The sequence below is a fragment of the Talpa occidentalis genome, unplaced genomic scaffold (genome assembly GCF_014898055.3).
Source record: "Talpa occidentalis isolate TD23 unplaced genomic scaffold, MPIMG_talOcc4v2.1 talOcc4.14, whole genome shotgun sequence".
Taxonomy (NCBI): domain Eukaryota; kingdom Metazoa; phylum Chordata; class Mammalia; order Eulipotyphla; family Talpidae; genus Talpa; species Talpa occidentalis.
Genome location: NW_023601433.1, coordinates 25976767 through 25997531, shown reverse-complemented (window position 1 = coordinate 25997531; position 20765 = coordinate 25976767). Strand labels below are relative to the sequence as shown.

General features: G+C 45.5%; 1 gene segment (V, D, J or C); it reads right to left on the bottom strand.

The window, feature by feature from the left end:
• Nucleotides 1-3484: 3484 nt before the first annotated feature.
• LOC119244013 (probable non-functional immunoglobulin lambda variable 5-48) lies at nt 3485-3999 on the bottom strand. The segment is given in 2 exon segments: nt 3485-3840; nt 3954-3999. Coding segments are annotated over 2 exon segments (402 nt in total).
• Nucleotides 4000-20765: the final 16766 nt, after the last annotated feature.

Below are 20765 nucleotides of genomic sequence, written 5' to 3'. Positions count from 1 at the left end.
CTGTGCATGCAAATGTGTTTCAAGCTTTGACTGCCCAGCCCCTCCCTGAGCTCTGGTGCAGGAGCTCAGCTCACACCCACACTCAGAAAGAGCAGGGTTTCTTCACCCCTCAGAAAACCCTGGGAGGAAGCATCTGCTGCCACCACACACAGGTCCCTGCTCAGCAGTTGTGCCAGACAAGAAAGAACACAGCGCTGAGTGCCCACCTGGGAGCACAGGGCCTAGACCTAGGCCAAGCTCCTTGGTGTGACTGATCTCACTGCCTAGTGTGTGGAGAACACTGGACAGTCCCACAGCGCCCCCTGCTGGTCTCTGCGCAAACACTCACATTCGCCCAAAGTCCAAGAGCCGATTTGGTGTCTGCATCTCAGGAGAAAAAGTCTCTATTCACGATTGCATGTTCTGGTTCCTAGGACTGTGATTTCCTTACATTGTATATGAGTACTGTCAATGAATGAGAGCAAAGAGGAACTTACTTACAGAATATTTTGAGAACATTATACTAAAAATTAAATGATCCAGAAGAGCATTACATCCTGTGCTATTGAGGATGGGCCGGTTGAGCTGTGAAGGGCTTTAGAAAAAGCTCAGGGAAATGTCACAGACTGGAAATTCCTAGAAATAACAACAATGGCATGTTGAAAATTGGGTAATTCACAAAAATTTCAAAATATGTATTGTATTAAATATTATTTACAGATTAGATTTGATTTAATGAAAGGATTTGAAAACTTCACACTAGTGAAGTCTGTAACATATTTCATGAGTTCCATATGGAGTTTTGTAATCTTAAGATTTTAGCTTTTGCAATATCTGCGTCGTGTAATTTGTTAGAATTTTTCCCTCGGACACATACAATTTGATTTTTTTTAAAATAAAATTTTCCTTCCTGTATGCCTTACTCACTATGACAGTTTCAATAACCAATGAAAGTGAGAGTTTAATGTTTTCACATAGCCGGGAATGTGTGGAGAGCTGAATTCAGAAACCACAACCCATTCCCTCACCACATCACCCTCACTGTCTTTCTCTCTTCACTCTTGACCTTGAGAAGTCCCCAAACTTCTAGACTCTGGGGGTCTTGAGAAAATACCTGTGATCTCACATTCTCTCCTCTGTCATTCAGAGGATCCTCCTCCTTCACTTCAGGCAGGTCAGTAGCTGCTCACCCCTCAAGACCCTCACTGCTCTGGGCATGAACCCCACCTCCTGCCTCCCCTCAGAAACCTGCAGGGTCTGCCCTATCCCCTCACACACCTCATACTCTTCCTGTTCTCAGACCTCCAGCATCCCTTACACTCGTGGCTTCACATCCTGACCCCTGTCCCTTCTATGGTCCCCAAGGTGACGCCTCCTCTGTGTAGGGGAGGGCAGGGCATGACTTGGGATCATGGTGAAGACACAGGTTGTCAGACACCCTGGATCATTCACAGCAACCACACCCCTATTATTCTGGACAGTAAAACAGAATTGATAATAATACTGTGAGCAATTTTATAGAAAGAAATACTATGCACATAATCCAAAACTTGGTTCACATCTCATCCTACCTCAAGCAACATCAATAAGACTCAAGGTGTTACATCTTCCTCTTTATGCCACATAACCCCCTCCTCACTGAATGTGAAAAGAACCCTAGTATCATATCACTGCATTGCTCTATGCTCTGGCGGGTACAGACATTTATATTGTCTCTAAACTATTGTACAATGAACAAAAGCAGTGCTTGTTCTCAAGGAGGAGGTAGGTGTCTTCTCACAGAATTCCTTGTAGGCAGCTCTTGTGCAGTAAGCATACACGGTGAGGAGGAGGGGAGCCTGGGTCATGGGGGTGATGCTCCCCCATGTCCTATTTTTGACCCCACTCCAGACCTGAGCCCACCAAGTAGTCTTATATGTCCCCTCATCCTGAAGGCGAGAGGTGTCATGCAAATATTCCACTTTGATGACTGCACAAGACCAGCCTTGTAATTAAGCCAGGATCCAGCTGAATAAAGAGAGACCAGAAGCGGTAGGAAATTTGTTACCCCAGGAAAGGTGGGGGGGGGCCTCTGCAGGACAAGGCAGCTGTCACAGCTCTCAGGTGGCAGGGATTGAACAGGGCCCAGACAGCGCGCCTGTGGGGCAGGAGGCATGTGGATCTTGGGCCAGTGCTGGTGCTCAGGGCTCGCCCTCCTTACCCAGCACACCTCACATTCCAGACCCACAGCCAAGGTGTCTGCACAGCAGCCTCAGCTCACTGCACTGAAACATCCCATCTGTGCAAAGGCCCCATGACAAGCAGAGCTGAGCTGTGTTGTTGGAGGTGTAGAATGTCATGGGGTGAGTGGGCTCGGCATGGTGGGAATGGAGGCCAGGCCTCTGTTTCCCCAGAAGGGACCAAGGGGCAAGGCTGTGAGCCCCTGAGGTATCGAGGCCCCACCACTCATGCAGGAGGAGCAAAGAGCCCTGAGATGAGTCCAAATTTCATCATCACAAGTCACCACAAAACAGAAAAATTCTGAGGAGAGAGAGTGAGTGTACGGAGTGTGATTATGAGGAAAATTTATCAAAGGCCGTAATCGATAAGAATTGACATGAAGAATTGAAATTAGAGATGAAATGGAGCAGGAGCAGGTGCCTAGAGTATTCTTTTATCTGGAATATTCCATGTCACTCAAACTGAGAGCCACACTGCTTGTGAGGCTACAAGAACTACTTTCCTGCTCCACCCCCACCCTCCCCACATCACAGAGGAAGACACTGCAGACAAGGTTTTGGAGTGTAAGTTGCTTTCTCCCTCTTTTCACCAATGCACAGGTCCTCATGTCACCTGGCCTAGTTAGTACAGTTAGCATTCGACTAGGACCACAGGGGTTGGATGAGAACCTCGCTGAAATCTGTAAATATGTCCTGCTCTGCTTGTATCTCCACCAAACAGCTTCTTCCCTTGAGTCCACAATGGTTGTTGGTTGGGTTTCACCTCCAGGCTCTGGCTAAGGAGACAGGCCTGGGACTGGGTGAGAGGCGAGCTCAGGGGACGGTTCTCTTTACATTCCCTGCCTGGACGGGTAAGTCATGGGAATCGGGAAAAGGAAAAGAGCAGAAGTCAAGGAGCATTAGGAAGAGGAGAATCCTGGAGAATCTGCTTCTAGAACATTGTAATTGTCAATTGGCTGGGAACACACAACCAATTCACATCACGACTTAATTTAATCCTCCCACAGCCCTATAAAATGGATGATGACATCACCTCCCATTCAAAGGTGAGGAGTCAAAGATTATGTCCTCCCCAGAGTTGGGAAATGAAACCTGGGGCATCAAGGGATGGGCGCTGTGGGCCCAGGTCCCTGCTGACATGGACAGGTCCAGACCCTGAGGGTCTCCCAGGGCTGAGGAATGTGTATGAGGCTCTGTCTGTGCAGGGTGAGAGCCCACCCATGTGGGTGTGGAAGGTCCCCCAGGCTCCCTTTGTGAGCAGAGCAGAGCAGCGGGAGGTTTTTGTCTCACTTCCCCCTGGGTCTGGAGCACTGTGAAGAATTAGAGTTACCATCCCATATGTTGCAGTAGTAGTCGGCCTCATCCTCAGGCTGCGGCCCCGAGATGAGCAGGAGGCCTGCACTGGTCGAGGCATCTTTGGCTCCAGAGAAGCGGCTGGGGACCCCGGGGCCCTGGTCCTTCTCTGATTCTGTGTTGTAGTTCAGGAGATACCGGGGAGGGCTCCCTGGCTTCTGTTGGTACCAGAATATCTTGAAACTACCAACATTGTATCCACTGCTCAGGGTGCAGGTGAGTCTGGCTGTGGCTCCAGGAGAGGCAGAGAGGGAAGGTGGCTGAGTGAGCACAGGCTGGGAGAGGGAACCTGCAGACACAGACATGACAAATCCAAATAAAAGTCGATCCCAGATAGGAATAGGATCTACTGGGATCAAATCAGACTAGGGATAGTTCGGGGTCTCGGAGGCCTGTGCCCACCTGTGCAGTGAGAGAGGATCACGAGGAGAAGAGGCATCCAGGCCATGGTGCTCAAAGCCCCTGAGCCTACCTGGGGCTGGGCCACCCCAGGCCTCCTTTTCTTCCCCACCCTCTGCTACAGGAGGGGCTATGCATGCAAATGGGCTTCTGTCCAGGGGCTGCCCAGCACCCCGCTCTGGGAACCTGGGCAGGATCTCAGCTCATACCCCACACTGAGGAGGGAGGTTTGATTCACCCTCCAGGCTCTGACCCTAGGGCTTGTGATTCACCACTTTGTGTTTGTTTGCTGACATGGAGGCGCAAACTGGTAAGTATAGAAAGATTGTGAGTACATTATACAATATCTAAATGACTCAGATGTGTATTTAGTCAGCTGTCGCAGGGGATGGACCAGTGAGCTATGAAGGGCTTTAGAGGAAGCGCAAGTAAGTGGCTCAACAGATAACTTCTAGGGATCACCCCAATGGCATATTCAAAAGTGGATAATTCAGCAAATATTTCAAAATATCATTTGATGCATTTCATTTTATTTACAGATTATATTGGACTTAGTGCTTGGCTGTAATAACAGGTTTTGGAAAGCCTCACACCAGTGAAAAATGTGACTTATCTTTGAAGTGACTTATGGAGCTGTATAATACTAAGATTTTAGTTTCTGTGTATCTGTGTCATTTTTCATCAGATTTTTGCCTTAGGGCACATACAATTAGTTTGTATTTTAAATAAAATTGTCCTCCCTGATTTATTCTCTATTTATTTAATAACAAATAAATGTGAGAGTTTAATGTTCCTGCTGTTGCTGTGTGTGGAGAGGTGACTGCAGACACCATAACCCATTCCTTAACAACTCTTTTTCCTCTCTGCTTTCAACTTAATATCCCCCAAATCCTAGACACAGGGGTCGTGAGAAAATACCTGTGATCACACATTCTCCTTTCAGTCATTCAGAGGATCTTCTCTTTCAACTCAGACAGGTCATGGAGGAGCCCTGGGGAGCAGTCCATCTTTCTTCATGGAATATTCTGAGGAGGTTGGTGAGTTGAGTGATTGTGAGTCAGGGAGAAAATTTATTCATTAGTTATAATAAATAAATGCCATGAAGTATTGAAATTAGGCATGAAAATGGAGCAGCAAGAGTTGCCCTAAAATGTCATTTTCTTCTTGCAGAATATTCCATGAGAACAAACTGAGAGCCACTCTGCTTATGAAGTTACAACACCTGACTTTCCTGCTCCACCCCACCCTCCCCATATACACACACAGGAGGGCACTGAAGACAAGGTTTTGGAGGGTACAGTGCTTTCCCCTTCTTTTCACAGGTGCACAGTCCGTGGGTCTTCATCTGCCCTCACCCAGCTAGCACAGTTGGCATCCCCTAGGAGCACATGGGTTGAATGTGAACCTTATTAATTTCTGCAAAAATGTCCAACTCTGGTCATATTCCACACACGGGCTTCTTCCCGTGAGCCCACCATGTCTGTGTGGTTGGGATTCACTTCCGGCTCCTGGGTAACAGAGAGGTCCTGGGCCCGAGTGAGAAGAGAACTCAGTGGGCATTTGTGGTCAGGATGGGGGTCATCACTGTCCATTCCTATCACCACACTGAGCCCTGCTATGCACTCAATGTCCTGTGTCCCTTCCCATGTGCTCCACTCACCAGAGTGACGAGGTGAGTACCCTGTGTTGATGGTATAGATCATCACACTGACACAGAGATAAATCCAGAAGCCATGACCACGACACTTGCATAGTATTTGAAAAATCAAGGATTTCAGTACAGAGTGTTTCCAATGAAACTGGGCAGTGAGTGAGGTGGGGAATTAGGACTGAGAACCTAGGTCATAATGAAGACTTCTAAGTTCCCCTGAACTCACTGATGGTGTTGGTGTCTGCAATGTCTCTTCAACTCTCCTGGTGGCTTTGGGGGTACATTATGCAAATATGAGAGCACACCACGAGTCAATTCTGGGTCCTCGGTCCAGTGTGTAGCTTCATTCTAGGCGTTGTCCTGGGGTATCTGGGTTTCTGTGTTTGTCCTTTGTGTGGAATCACCTGCTGTCAGTGCTCATGGGGGCCATGAGCACAGGCACAGATTGCAGTCAGAACCATTTGAGTGAGCCTGGCCAACTCTGAGAAGTCCCACAGCGCCCCCTGGTGTTTGCTCTGGAGAATATTAGTGGTGTGGGGAGGTAGGCAGAAGAAACTTGAGCCCTTTTTTACTTTAAATGAATACTTATTTCCTATGCTTGAGTCACTGAAGAGAGTTTTCATTTGAAATTTGAAAAATTATGTTTTTTCAAATTTATTTTTCATTTAGCTTATGTTTAAGAACTCTTATAAGTTCTAAGATTTTCTCCTTTTTCATTTGTTGAGAGTTTTTGTACTTAGTGATAAAATGGATTTTATGGTTGTTGAATAAAAATATGTAGCATTTATATCAGCATCTACATCATCTCACGGCTAGTGTCTGTCTATTACCTCTTATTCAAATTTTTATTTTCCTGACTCTTAAATCCTTAGAGGAACTTTCATGAAATCTTTCAATTCCTGGCTGTATTTTGATTTCAACCACAATTTCAGTGATGGCTTCATTTTTAAATCTGTTTCTGAGGGTCTTGGATTTTGAATGGTAATTTGGAGGGGGGGTGAATGTGTCATGGGATGTCACCCTCACAACATGTTAAACATTGCCTTGATAACAATAGAGGTAGAGACACAGCACTACCTTTCTTGTTCACACAAGTCTCCTGGATGCTGGTTAAAAGCACAGGCTTTAACTTACAGCACAGGCTTTTGCTTAGTGGGCTGAGAAGGGGAATTTCATTTTCAGAAGCTCCCAGTAATGCTCCCATTTAACCTTGAGAGGAAATGCTCCTTTCTCTGCATGCTTAATTCATGGATGAGGGTATAGCTGTTAGTGCTGTTTGAATAAGAAGCCTTCCTGGGGGTGCAGCAGGCTTGCTGGGGAGCTGGGGGCCCTCCTGGTCATCACCTGCAGAGAGGGAGGGAGGAGACACAAACATATTCCCCAGGATTCACACTGGAGATGGACACAACCTGGAGGCCAGGAGGAAGCACCTGGGAATGAACCAGCACATACAAGGTCACAGAGCCTCTCTCCCCCCCAGGGGATTTACCCTCAGCCTTTCTCTTTCCTCCTTCTGAGGCTGAGCCATTCTGGGCAACTGAGGAGGTTTTGGCTACATGTCCCCATGAGTTCACATCACTGTGTAAATGCCATTACCCATGTACAGCACACAGTGATACTCGGCCTCATCCTCAGTCTGAGCCCCAGTGATGGTGAGGGCGGCTTTGTTTCCAGAGATGGAGCCTGAGAAGCGATTTGGGATTCCAGAAGGGTGGGTATTTGTGTTGTAGATCAACATGTGCGGAGCACGGCCTGGAGTCTGCTGGAATCAGGTAGGGTAGTTACCAGTAGAGACTGACCCAGAGCTAAGGCCACAGGTGAGTGTGACCGTCCCTCCTAGGGACACTGACAGTGATGGCTCCTGGGTCACAGTCTGAGAATCGGCCCCTGAAATCACAGCAGAGAGGCAGGTGTTGTTATGAGACCAGGGTCATGCTACTTTATGTGCTCCCAGCCCAGGAGAGAGTCCCTTCCCCTGACCTGAGCTGTAAGCGAGGAGCCCGAGCAAAAGCACCGTCCAGGTCATGGTGGGGACACTCCCGAGATGTGGCCTCCTCAGCTCCTGGGCTGGAGTGCGGTGTCCTCGGCCTTTTCATGTCTCCTGGAACTATTTCGGGGAAAAATGTTTCATGCAAATCAGCTTCCCCTCTCCTCCTGCCCCAGGTTCACCCTGCTGTCTCCTGGGGAGATTGAAAGAAACAGATGCTGGGACCTCAGACACAACAGTGGGTGCTCAGTGACGACACTAGTGATGGGCTGACATCGTTCACTAAATCATCACTCTGAGTCTCTGGGGTCTCAGTCCCAAATCTCTTCTCTGGAAAGTCACAGGACTAGAGAGAACATCAAGAGACAAGGCAAGTGTTGAGTTTGAGTCCAAGCCCTGCAGATTCTGTTCCTTTCTCCCCTGTAACCCAGGATTCTGGTGCTTTAAAGATCCAGAGGTCAAGTCCTATCTTCCTGCTTTGGGCAGTCCTGTGTTCCTGCTTTGCACCCACCACCAGAGGGAGCCTCGGGACCCTGTGCACTGCAGGAGCACCTGGTGCCAGGAAAGACTGCTCATCTGGCTGTTTCTCTGTCCTTCATCCATGTCACCCCCTCTTGGTAGCATCCATCTCTGACAGCTGTGCATGGAGTGGCAGGGTGGAGACTATTTCCCTTCAATACAATTATTGAGGTGGCATTGTTTTATACTGTTGTGTAAGTGGCAGGTGTACATCATTATAACTCAACCTGTGTGGTCACCATGTCATGACCATCACCGAAGGGTTAGTTTCCATCCATCCCCGTCCATCTGTCCCTTTCCTTTTCCACCCACACCCTCAGCCCCTTCCCTTCTGTGGCCCACCAGACTGTGCCCTGTATCAGAGAGTTTTGTTTTGCTTTGTTTATGGTCAACATATGATTGAAATTATGCAATATTTGTCTTACTTTCTCTGATTTATTTCCTTTACCATAATATTCTCAAAGTCCATCCATGTGCTCTCAACTTGCAAAATTTCATCTTTTTTTGTGGCAGTCATATTTCAGGATATATATTTCTCATATATATAATGTATATCACGTCTTCTTTATGCACACATCTGCTGATGGAAAATTATGCTGTTTGACAACTTGGCTATTATAGATCATGCTGCAATGGATGAAGGGATGCCTATATCTTTTATAGCTAAGCTCTTTTTTTAAAAAGACTTATTTATTTACTTATACAGGCACTCGGTACAGTCAGAAGCCTGGGAGGGTGAGAGAATTACCAGAGCCAGAGCGGGGAGCAGAACAGGCAGACTGACGAAATACTCTGCTGAGGAGAGCAGCGGATGGCAGTAGAGGTCTGTCGCGCCATGTGGGACCCTCACCAGCAGCCGGGGATCAAACCGGTGCTGCAGAGGCTGTGGGCAGCTTCGCAGCCCAGCGCTAAACCACTGCACCACTGGGAGGCCCTAGCTAAGCTCTTTTTTAAAAATATAAATACCCAATGGTGGAGTAGCTGTATTCTATAATATTTCTAGTCCATATAAATATCTCTTTTTGTGAAACCTCCATGTGATTTTCCCTAATGAGCGGCTGTTCCAATTTACATTTCTAGTAATAGTGGATGAGAGTTCCCTTTATTCTAGATCCCCATCATGTCTATTTCTAGATATTATAATAGTTGCAATTCTTACAGGTGTATGATGATATCTCATTGTGATTTTGATTTTCATTTCCCTAATTAAAAGGAAAGGTGAACAAGTCCTTTTTTTCAAATTGTTTTTCAAACAATTTTTTCAAGTGCCAGCAACCGCTGGCCCTGCAGCCTGGACCCAGCTTTGTCCCCCTTGAGCAGCCTGGGCTGGCATGTGACACGGAGATGTTTCAGTTCACTGTAAAAAAAAAACATGAGGAGAAGGAGAAATAGGAGGAAGACTGTCTGATAAGAAAGGAAAGGCTGATGGGAACATACTGCTGTGCTGGTCTTATGACAGGGCCATGTGCACATGAGGAGGTCAGGATCAGGGGGTAATTCATGCCCTAGTGGCCTTTTGCATGCAGTGTGTTAGACATTATCTGTGAAGAGCTGGAGCAGGGAAGTGGAGAACCACAGCATAAAGTTGCTCAAAGGGAGTGTCAGGAAACTGAAGACAGAATAGGTGCTGAAGAAGTTGAAGCTGACAGAAATATAAACCATCTTCCAGCCTATATTTTTTCGGATACGATGAGAACAGGTTCAAGAGGGAATTTGGTGAAATTTTTACAATGAAAATGAGCGAGTCCTGAGCCATTCTTCCCTGGCAACTGCACAATGAAACTCTCTCTCTGAGCTCCTTTCTTTTTTTTTTTTTTAATAAATTTTATTTTTATATTCCCCATACAATTGCAATCCCCTTATTTTGACCCCAATCCCTCCCCTCCCCACCCCCCACCACCCATAGAGTGTCTCTGGTTCATAGTTGTTTGTTGATTTTGATTTTCACTTTCTTATAGTTATTCATTTTCCTGGTCCCTTATTTAAGTTTTCTAGATTCCTGCTATGAGTGAGACCATCCAGTATTTTTCTTTTTCTTTCTGGCTTATTTTGCTGAGCATGATCCCTTCCAGCGCCATCCATGTTGCTGCAGATTGCATGTGTTTATCTCTGAGTTCCTTTCTGATGAAACAGGAGAAGCAAACGGAGCTCACAGTGCTGGCTCTGCCTTCTCTCAGAGAAGGGAACTGTTCTTGGATCCTCTGCAAACAGGGCAGCCTGTTTAAGACAGTTTGGACACAGCTGCTTTCACACAAGAGGTGGAATCTAGACACCAGTTTCTGCACTCAAGTTGCCAAATTGTAGAAGATTCATGTTCAATCCAGAGTCACCTTGATTGTATAGAGCTTGAAAGTTTTAGGAACAGGGAGTAATAATCTCTCCACCTTGAGTTAGAGTGGAAGTCTCATTTCTTGAGTTCAACATTTTTTTTTAAGATTTTTTTTTTTTTTTTATTTATACAAGAACGGGTACAGGCCACATGCACGGGAGGGTGAGAGGAGTCACCAGAGACAGTCAGGGAACAAAACAGGCAGAAATACACTGTTGAGGGGAGCAGCGGGCGAGATAGGGAAGTCTGCTGTGTCATGGGGGACCCTAGCAGGCTGGCGGAGATAGAACTGGCTCTGCAGAGGCTCCGGACAGCTTCACAGCATTGTGCTCAACCGCCTGCGCCACCAGGGGAATTGACTTGAATTCAACTTTTGCAATTCATACTGAAAGGGAATTGACTGAAGGGAAAAGCATTAGTATTCCAGGGTGCTTATTAAATCAAAGAGTGAGATTGTGTGTGCAATAGCAAGTATAGGAGTTTTATGGGTAAGGGTGACTTCAGGGAGCTGTCACCAACCTTAACCATGCAGATCCTTGGACAACATGGAGACACTTGAGTGAAAAAAGGTGTATTAAGGCCCCGCAGGGGCGCAGGGGGTTGAGCACAGTGCTGTGAAGCTGTCTGCAGTCTCGGCAGCGCGGTTTCGATCCCGGCTGGGGAGAATCCCACATGGTGATGCAGACCTATCCTGTTGTGCCCGCTGCTCCCCTCAGCAGTGTATTTAATCAGTCTGCCTGTTCTGCTCCCTGCTCTGTCTCCGGTGAATCCTCCTGAACCTCTGACCTGTACCCCAGCTCTTGTATAAAAATAAATAAATCTTTAAAAAAAAGATGTATTAAGCACAAATGATACTCCCCTGTGACACCCCCTGACGCTCGAGTGACAGCTTTCTCTGTAGAGGTTGACTCTGTGCCCAGTGTGACTATATATGTTGGGGTGCAGGGGGTGAAAGCGGTAGCTTAACTTGAGAAAGTTAAGAGTGACTGGATCTTGTCCATCAGTCGTCCATTCATTGTCGTTATAAACCTGGTCCCAGAGAACGGGACCAGCCTCTGCCTCTGAACAATAAAATGAAAATATCGAGGAAATGTGTTTTCTTTGAGGAATTTTGTGTGCGTGCTATTGTTGCTCCTCTGTTTCCTTCGCATCAATGATTAACCCAGTTATTCCATAATGTTTGCAACTGAAAATACTTGGATACTTTAAAAGATTGTGGAAATCTGATGTGTAAAGGGCTGTGGGGGGAGCATCCCATTCCTTAGGTGACAGAGGAGGTGCCTCAGCAGGTAACACCACACTGACAACTACTAGAGTGAGAAAGGCTGTACCTGATTAGTACCTTGAGTTTGTGAAACAAATTTAGAAAGCAGTGACTGAATAGTGAACTGAGAAGTAGGGGCAAGAGACATTTACTGAAATCACAGATTTGCCAGGTGCTTCACTACTGTGGGGTGAGCCTGAACGTCAGTGGACAACAGTGTCCGCTGCAGGGGATCCCTACTTGGAGGACTTAATCAGGCTCATGGTGTCTTTTGGGGATGAATGACCAGGGTTGAAATTTTTATTTCTCCAGGAGAAATTCCTTGTGGGAAGGACTCACAGTGCAAGGTAAAATGACAGTTCCTCTAGTGCCACCGCCCACCCACTGTCACTGATGAGACCAGTTGGTAGTGTAGGACAGGCCCTTCCCTCACACAGCAGGGGCCCCGCCCTTGGCTTTTTGTTTCCTTTCCTTGGATTGTTCGCTCCCACTTTGTGGGATCAGATAGCCTGTATAGAAAAAGAATGGATGACCCCAGGTAGAGGTTAACGTTTTGGAAACCAGCTCTCAGGCATTTCTGCAACTACTAGGAAATCCGCCCCTTCAACAGTTGCCAGGAAGGTCGGAGGATGTTGCTTGGGCTGTTTCTCCTCTTGCCTGTTGTTCCTACTTTCTCGCTGTCCCTCTGGGTAGTCAGGAAAACATTTAATGTTTGATATTTAAATAAAATCTTTTGTGTATATAATGCAAAATTATTCTAACTTTAATCCAGAGTTAGTGGAAAAAAAACAGCAGTTTGCTAATATCACATTTAGAGAGGGTATGGCTGTCCATAGAGATTTACAAAGACTGCTTGAACGAATTGCTCTCCGTCCTTCACTTCAGAATTGGCATCGCGTTCCTGGAAATGCTTACTGCTTCCTTCTGATTAATTCACAGAAGTCACAAGTTCACTATATTTTGTGGGAATCAGGAAAACCCACAAGTTGTCCGTGACCTTGATCTTGTTTGCTCATCAGAGCATTAAATGTCTGAAGCATCATGGTAGGTAGGTGTTGATCACTAAATATTTTTGAATTAAAACAAATAAGTCTATGAATAAAAATAGTAAATATATACAATTATCTCCTTTCCTTAGCCCATGGTTAATACATGTATGTTTCTTTTTCACTTGGACCATAAAATCCATTCAAATTCTCAACCAGAAACAGGTCACCCTGACACATCCACCCACATGGCATTGGAGCAGTGCCTATTCCTGTGTGTGCCTACAGCGGAGATTTTCATTCTTTCTTTTCTCTCCATCTCCTCTCTAACTCACCTATACCTGTCTCCCTCTTCTCTGTGCTCCCCACCCACACTCCAGACTGAAAACAGCAGACCCCAGTCTGTCCTTCTTGCTTATTTTATTAACAGTGCAGCTGATAGTGAGCAGATGCCCAGTGGGTGTGTCACCCCCACAGTCAGTAATGCTGCACCCTTTTTCGGGTGACTTATCACAATAATTGGACCTCCCTCCACCACGAAGTTGCTGCCCAGCTCCAAAAAGAACAGTTTCATTTTTATTTAGAATCATGCAGAAGATTAAAAAAAAAAAAAAAAAGATCAAAGAAACAAGCAGGCAAATGGGCAATGCCTAAGTGTGGGGAACTGGTAACTATCTGGCCCCAGTCAAGCCTGGGAAATCAGGGAGAGAGTTAGCGAAGTCTCAGCATTTTGTTACTCTCAGCATAACATCTACTGCTGTTTTCAGCATGTGTAGTTCCTCATACCAAGACTTTTGCCCTGAGACATTCCATATATCAAACTTTTCCTTTTTACATTCTGGGGGAAAGACACAGAATAGTCAAGGTAGAGAACAATCCAAGTTCCCATAAAGTAAAGGGAGTGTCACACTCTGGTACACGGGCACCCTTGATGTAGAAGGTGACAGTGCACAATGCGTTAGATCAGATGAGCCATGTGAGGGGCTGTTTGAGGAGCTCAGGGCCTCTGTGCTGCTGCCACTGATTGACCCACCAGGAACCTCCTCAGGAGACATTCAGAAAGTGTCATTTCTCCTGTTTGCCTTTCCTTACTGTCAGTCTGTCTGTGTGTCTGTCTATCTATCTGCCTACCCATCTCTCATCTTTGATTTATTTATCGTGTGTGTGTGTTTCTATAGGGATTTGGAGTGGAGCAGCTTTGGGGGGCCTGTGTGCTGTAGCATTTTATACCAGCAATGATCCCGCTGTTATTTTAAACTTGGCAACATCCTTTCTTTGTACTTACTTTTTCTCTGTCCCATGAATATTTTCTATGGTCATTTTTTTCCCCATGGCTTGTGTTCTGCCACAGATCATGAAAACATAAAGATGTTAATTCTACATTATTTGTCTAACATATTGTCTAACATTCACTTATTGGAGGAAGCATATATTCATGTATACGGATACAGAGACATGTATATATCATGTATATGTTATGTATGTGTATAGGAATATATATATATATATATATACACACACACACACGTGTATATAATTATTCTACCCAAGCATCATCCAGCACAATAATATACTGAGGACATTCTGTAATGTTTTTATTAAATTCTCAGTGCATTGTCAGAAGGAGAGACAGAAGGAGAGAAAATCTTTTGCCTACAGAAGGAGAGAAAATCATCAGTGAATTCTTCAATATGGAGAGGTCAGTCAGTACCTAGACTTGGAAAAGTGAAGGTAGGAAGGTAGGAAATATACAGATATGATGAGAGATGAATTTCAATAATGTGATAAGTCTTAAGAGAAAGAAACATAACTTTTGAAATTGGATTTCCAATATTTATGCTTTTCAAACAAACTCGTGTGGAAAAGACAAATAGTTTTGGTGCAGAACATGAGGATTTAATATACATATACATTGTAGAAAAAATTACCACAATCCAGTTAATTAACACATGTTTACCTTTATATATGTGAATATATACATATTTTTTTTTCTTTTTTGGTAGGTTTACAACAGACATTATCATAGCTAGTTTAATGTGCTCAATAAAGTACTATGACTATAGGCAGCAAGCTGGATATTAGATCCCAGGAATCCTTCATCCTATAATGAAAATGTGTGTCCTTGGCTGCAGCCCAGGAACAGTCCGAAAAGGCTTTGTCCTGGGAGCATCAGGGGAGTGGAAGTGGCTGTGGTGGGGTGGATTTCAAATAAAAAGGCCCAAAACTCATGCCATTTGCTGCAACATGGATGGAGCTGGAAGGGATAATGCTCAGTGAAATCAGCCAGAAGGAAGAAGGAAAATTTCGGATGGCTTCACTTACAGGAGTAATACAGGGAAATCGAACAAGGCACCAGGAAAAAAAAAAGACAAATCTTGCAGGCAAACTAGAAATGAGACATAATGTGGGGGAAAAGGAGGGAGAGGGGTCAAAAAAGTGAAGGGAGGAGCACAAGAGACTATGGGGATGTTCAGGGGTGACTTGATGGTGGGAATTTTATGGGGATTATACCTGAGGGGAGAAATCAAACATTGTACAAAAATAAACAAATATGTAAATATATATATATATATACACACACACACACACTAATATACATACACACACACATATAAAAATAAAATAAAAACAGGCCTGTGCAGACTCCCCCCTCCTCAGCCTTTTGGCTCCTACTCTGCACTGCCACTCTTGCCAGAACAGGGGTCCAGGCTACCTTCCTGCCCTCACTTGTTTCCACACAGACACTGATTGGTGACAAAAATTGATATTTGAAACCAACTATTTGCTGTAAATGACATCAGGTCTAAACACACCATTAATAGAGATGAGCAGGTGGAGCCAGACTGTGGGGTGAGCTCACTCTGGAAGTGGGCACAGGTGAGCTTTTCAGTCACTTTTCTTTTCCTTACAACTTATCACCACATGTCTCATTAGGTAACTGTATAGTTCGTTCTTCTTAGTCCTGAACAACATCCCCTGGTACACAAACGCTACCTTGTGAAGGCTGTCAAAGTTGACTCCATTTTTCATGATTAGATGCATCATGATGCTAATAAGCATCATGCCCAGATTTTTCTTCGTTTTCAGTTGTTGATGATGATGGAAAAGTTGCTATAAGCAGTCATCTGGAGGTTTTTCTGTGGACAAATTACTTAGAATCATTTTTATGATTGTATAACGTTAAACTGATTCCTTTTCATGAAAAATCATAGAATAAGAAAAAGTACTCAGCACTGATTCAGTTAGATAAATAAGATGGCAGCTGCAGTAGGGCTGACTTATCCTATTAAGCACAGCATGGAGGGTGTGAGGTCCAGTGATTCATTCAAGGGCACAGAAAATGAATTCGTAATATTTTAGAATGGGAAAAAAATGAATATAAAGCAGTCTGAATGTAACCAGCCCTAACCTGAGGAGCTCAAGACACTATGTTTCCATGGAGACCCCTCACCTAGGGATGTGCTGCTGGGAGTGACTCTCAGGACAGAGGGAGGGAGGGGCCTGCCCCCAGGGGGTGTCCTGGAGGAGGCTGGGCCAGGACAGCAGCAGAGAAGAAGCAGAGCCCCAGACTGAGCCTCAGCAGCAGCTGCCAGGGGTGCCTGCTCTTGGCAGAAAAGAAAGGGGGTTTGTGTCTCACTTCCCCACAGGCCTGGAGCACTGTGGGACCATCCAGACTGTCATCCCAACTTGAGCAGTGATAATCAGTCTCATCCTCAGGCTGGAGCCCAGTGATGGTTAGGGTGGCTGAGCTGCCAGACTTGGAGCCAGAGAATCAATCAGGGACCCCTGAGGGTCGATTGCTGTTTTTATATATCAGGAGTTTGGGAGCTGTTCCTGGGAGCTGTTGAAACCAGTACACATATTTCTTCCCGATGTTGGAACTGCTTCCAGTGCAGGAGATGGTGACCCTCTGGCCCAGGTTCCCAGAGACTGACTGTGGCTGAGTCAGCACAGACTGGGCCCAGGACCCTGGAAGGAGAGACACGGAGATGATTTTGCTGGGGTCTCAAGACAAAGACAGCTCCACCTCCCTGCTCCCCATTGCCAATTACCTGTGCAGTGAGAGAGGAGCATGAGGAGCAGAGGGGACAAGGCCATGGTGCTCACAACCCTGCTGAGCCCTATAATTGCCCAGGCCAGGTCCAGGCCCCCTTTTCTTCTCCAGCCTCTGCCACAGGAGGGGCTGTGCATGCAAATGGGGTTCTCACCAGGGGCTGCCCAGCCCCTCCCTGAGCACTGTGGCTGGAGCTCAGCTCACACCCAGCACTGAAGAGGAGTAGGCTATGCTTCCCCCTCTGGGAGAGGCCTGGGAGGAAGCACCTGCTGACCCCACCCTGAAGTTCCTGCTCAGAGAATGTGACAGGCAGAGTGATGAGAGCTGCTGACTCTTCATCTGGGATCCCAGGGCCCAGGCCCCAGGCCCAGGCACCAAAGTAAAAATATCCTCACTGAGCAGCTGTTGAGGGCCCAGAGAACAGTCCCCCACCGCCCCCTGCTGGTCACAGGGCATATTCACCAGGAGTAACAGCCCTGGGATCCCAGTGCTGTCTGCAGATCACCAGTCTCTGTGTCTAGTCACACACCTAGGGTTTGAGTCCTAGACCCTTCGTGCTGACAGGGTCACTGAGGCGTCTCCACTCCCAGTGGAGTCCTGGTGTGGGAAGATGCAGCATGTACATACATAACTGCTTAAATCTGGTTTGCCCAGAGCGGATACTGCAAAGTCCCATTTCCTCATCGGTCTGCAATTTAGAACCTGAAGCATTTTCAGTATCTCACACTCATGTGTATGAAAGGAATGGATTCCAACTACACTTCTGTAAGTCAATTTGCATCTTAATAATCTATTTTTGAGTAATTGTCTTACTATTTCACAAAGCGAAGGAAGAACAACACATTTATTTTGGATGATGTCCAATTAATATTTTTTAAAGACTATTCTGTTGGTGACTTAAGTATTTACCAAGAAATGTTAACAATTATTTTCACCTATTTTCTTCAAAATGTCATGTTTTAATTAGTTCTTTGATACACTTAAGTGAACATTTCATAAGGTGTGAGATGTAGTTGATATGCATTAACCCTGATGGATGGTTGTCACCTTTTGTGCAGGAGGTTGTCCTTCCTGGGAAGGATTTTGCAACTTTGTCAACAATTAGTTGAGTCTTGTTCTGCATTCTCTGTTCTGTTACACTGACCTATTGTTTATCCCTTTATCCAAACCAGTCTGTCATGTTCAGATAGAAATCATTCAAACTTTATGATTTGGTGAGAACTGGCATCTTTACTGCACCGAGTCTTCTCTCCACGAGCAGGACAGGTCTCCACTGATATCTGTCATCTTGATATCTTTTACCTCCACTGTCCAGTTTCTACCACACATGAGCTGAACATCCCCTCATAAATATGCTCCTGAATATTTCACTTTGACAGATTTTAACAAACAATTATTGTAATTCAGTTTTTGTTGTGTGGGTGAAAGAATTCACAGATACAGGGTGGAGGATAGAAAAGGCAACTGTATTGAATATCCTGTGAGGGAACGGGGGATGGGCATGAGGCTTGCCTCTAAGAAGAGAGGTGTTCAAGGGACCTCTTCACTCTGACCTTGCTGGTTTTCTAGTGATTAGGGCTCCTGCCTTCACCGGCTTTTATTTAAAGTCAGGCCAGACTTTGCTTTGCTTTAGAATTTACATCAGCCTTTAATGGCCACAGGTGTGCTTCCTGCCTGTTTCAGCAACCACCATTTGCCATCCTCCTGTGCTGGAGGTTACCTGATTCCCATGGTAACCCTCAGCTTACCTTTCTGTTAATATTATTATTATTATTTATACAGAAGCTGGGGTACAGGCCAGATGCATGGTGAGGGTGAAAGGATTCACTAGAGACAGAGCGGGAAACAGAACAGGCAGATTGACTGAAATACACTGCTGAGGGGAGCAGCGGGTGAGACAGTAGAGGTCTGCCATGCCATGTGGGATTCTCACCGGCCGGCTGGGATCGAACCCGGGCTGCAGAGGCTGTGGACAGCTTCACAGTGCAGTGCTCAACCGCCTGCGCCACCAGGGAGTCCCTTCCCTTTTCTGATTTAATCTCTCATCCTTGTCAGCTGGCAAGGAGCAGGCGCTCTCTTACAAGCCTATAACCCCCAACAGTTCTCACTTATTCTTTGCTAGTATACACACATCTAACTGATCTTCCTAATGCTCCTGTATCATATAACCTTGAAATCACTTGACTATTGGAATTCACATCATATTTGTAGATTCCTTTGTATATTCTGTGTGTTGCACCATCTCATCTGGAATGATGGGATAATTATTTCTCACTCTTTTGAGTCTGTGTCCTTTGTAATTTTTCTGTACTTGAATGTTCACAGAAATACACACCCGTTCTAGTCTGTTTATTTGGTTGCTCCAGTTGTTTCCGTTTCACCCATTGGGGGTCCTTAAAGTGTGTTCAGGTGCTCTGTGACACCCCTGTTCTGTGTGCGTATGTGTGTGAGCTGATGCTCTGTGCTGAGATAAATGTTTGAAAAACTACTTTCTGTTAAAGCAAGATGTTCCATGCTCATATTAAATGATTCTCAACCTGGAATTGAAAATTTCTTCATACAAACCCTTCTCTTGTTTATTAGAGAAAGGTATGGGGAATCAATTTTCTGCCAAAAAGCACACTCCTCGCTATTGGAGTGTCATTATTGTAAGTCCTTCTCCACTGACAGAGTGGGAAGCACATGTACAGAGATGAGTGAGTTAACCCAGGAGACCACATGCACGTGTTTGTCTCCCTGATACCAGCACGCGCTCCCCGTGACGTCTCCCACCCTCATCCATCACCACGTGGTCACTCGGCTCCTCCCCTTGGTTACTCACGTGCATTTCCTCTCCCAAAGTGAGAAACCTGCTCCCACCATTGTCCACCCCGTCCCATTCTGGATTGTTCATCCAAGACCCAGCAACTCCCTTCTCCAACCCCTTAGTCACTGAACAGGACCCATGGTGAGGTAGACCAGGACTCGGGCACAATGGCTGCAGATCCCTACTCCCTCAAATTGTATTTCTGAAACATAGTCATGCACATTACAGAACAAAGTGACTCACTAGATTAATTCTAAGCCTATTAGTTTATGTCCCACAGGGGAGCCACTGCTTGTGTAACTCTCCTGTCTTATCTAACAGGCCCTGAGAGGCTGTCGGTTTTGGGCAAACAAATTGGCCTGTAAATTCCTGCCCTTTCTTTAAGCAAAAGTTGTCAAACCCATTCAGGATCCCATCTGTGAGGTCTGTCCCTCTAACTAAACATGTGTTTCCATCAGCAGCCTTAAGACCCAGGGGCTAGTCCCTGAATGTCCCCCTTCACTCTCAAGCATGCACTTTCCCCACAATAAAGCTTCATTCCCTGCTCGCCCATACTGACTCCCATGGGAATTCCTTCCCATGTAGAAATCAAGAACCTTGGGGTCCATGAGCACCCTGGGCCTCATCAGGGGGATCCCATTCATGACAGAGCCCAGGGCTCAGGGGCAGTGTCTTCAGCCTTCACCCCTATGGCCTCTCCTCATTCTCAGAGTGACTTATGGGAGCAGCTTCTCCCCCAACTCCCAGAGGAAGGTGGGTTTCTGCTACTGTAGAGCAGGTAGATGACCCCATCTGCCTCCTGTTTGGGGTCACCACCCCTCAGTGATGTTTCTACACAGCCTGGAGCTTCTGTGTGGTGCTGTGAGATTTTAGTGAATTTGACATTGTCTTAGTGTCACTTATGCATCATTACAAAATCACAGAATAACTCCATGGTTCTAAAACTAATATTCAGCATTCACATATGTAATTTTTCTTCTGTTTCTTTTATATTCCTGAAACTACATATAATTTTACACTGTCCAATTATTTGTTTCTTCTAAAATAAGATACATCATGCAGTTTGGGAATTTTCTTCCATGTTCTTCTCCATAATAATATAAAGACATAGACACATACATATATATTATATCATTTTGTGGCTGTATTATTCATATATATTAACCCTGATCAATATTCCATGGTGTAAAAATGCCATTTTTTAAAGGATATCTAAGTT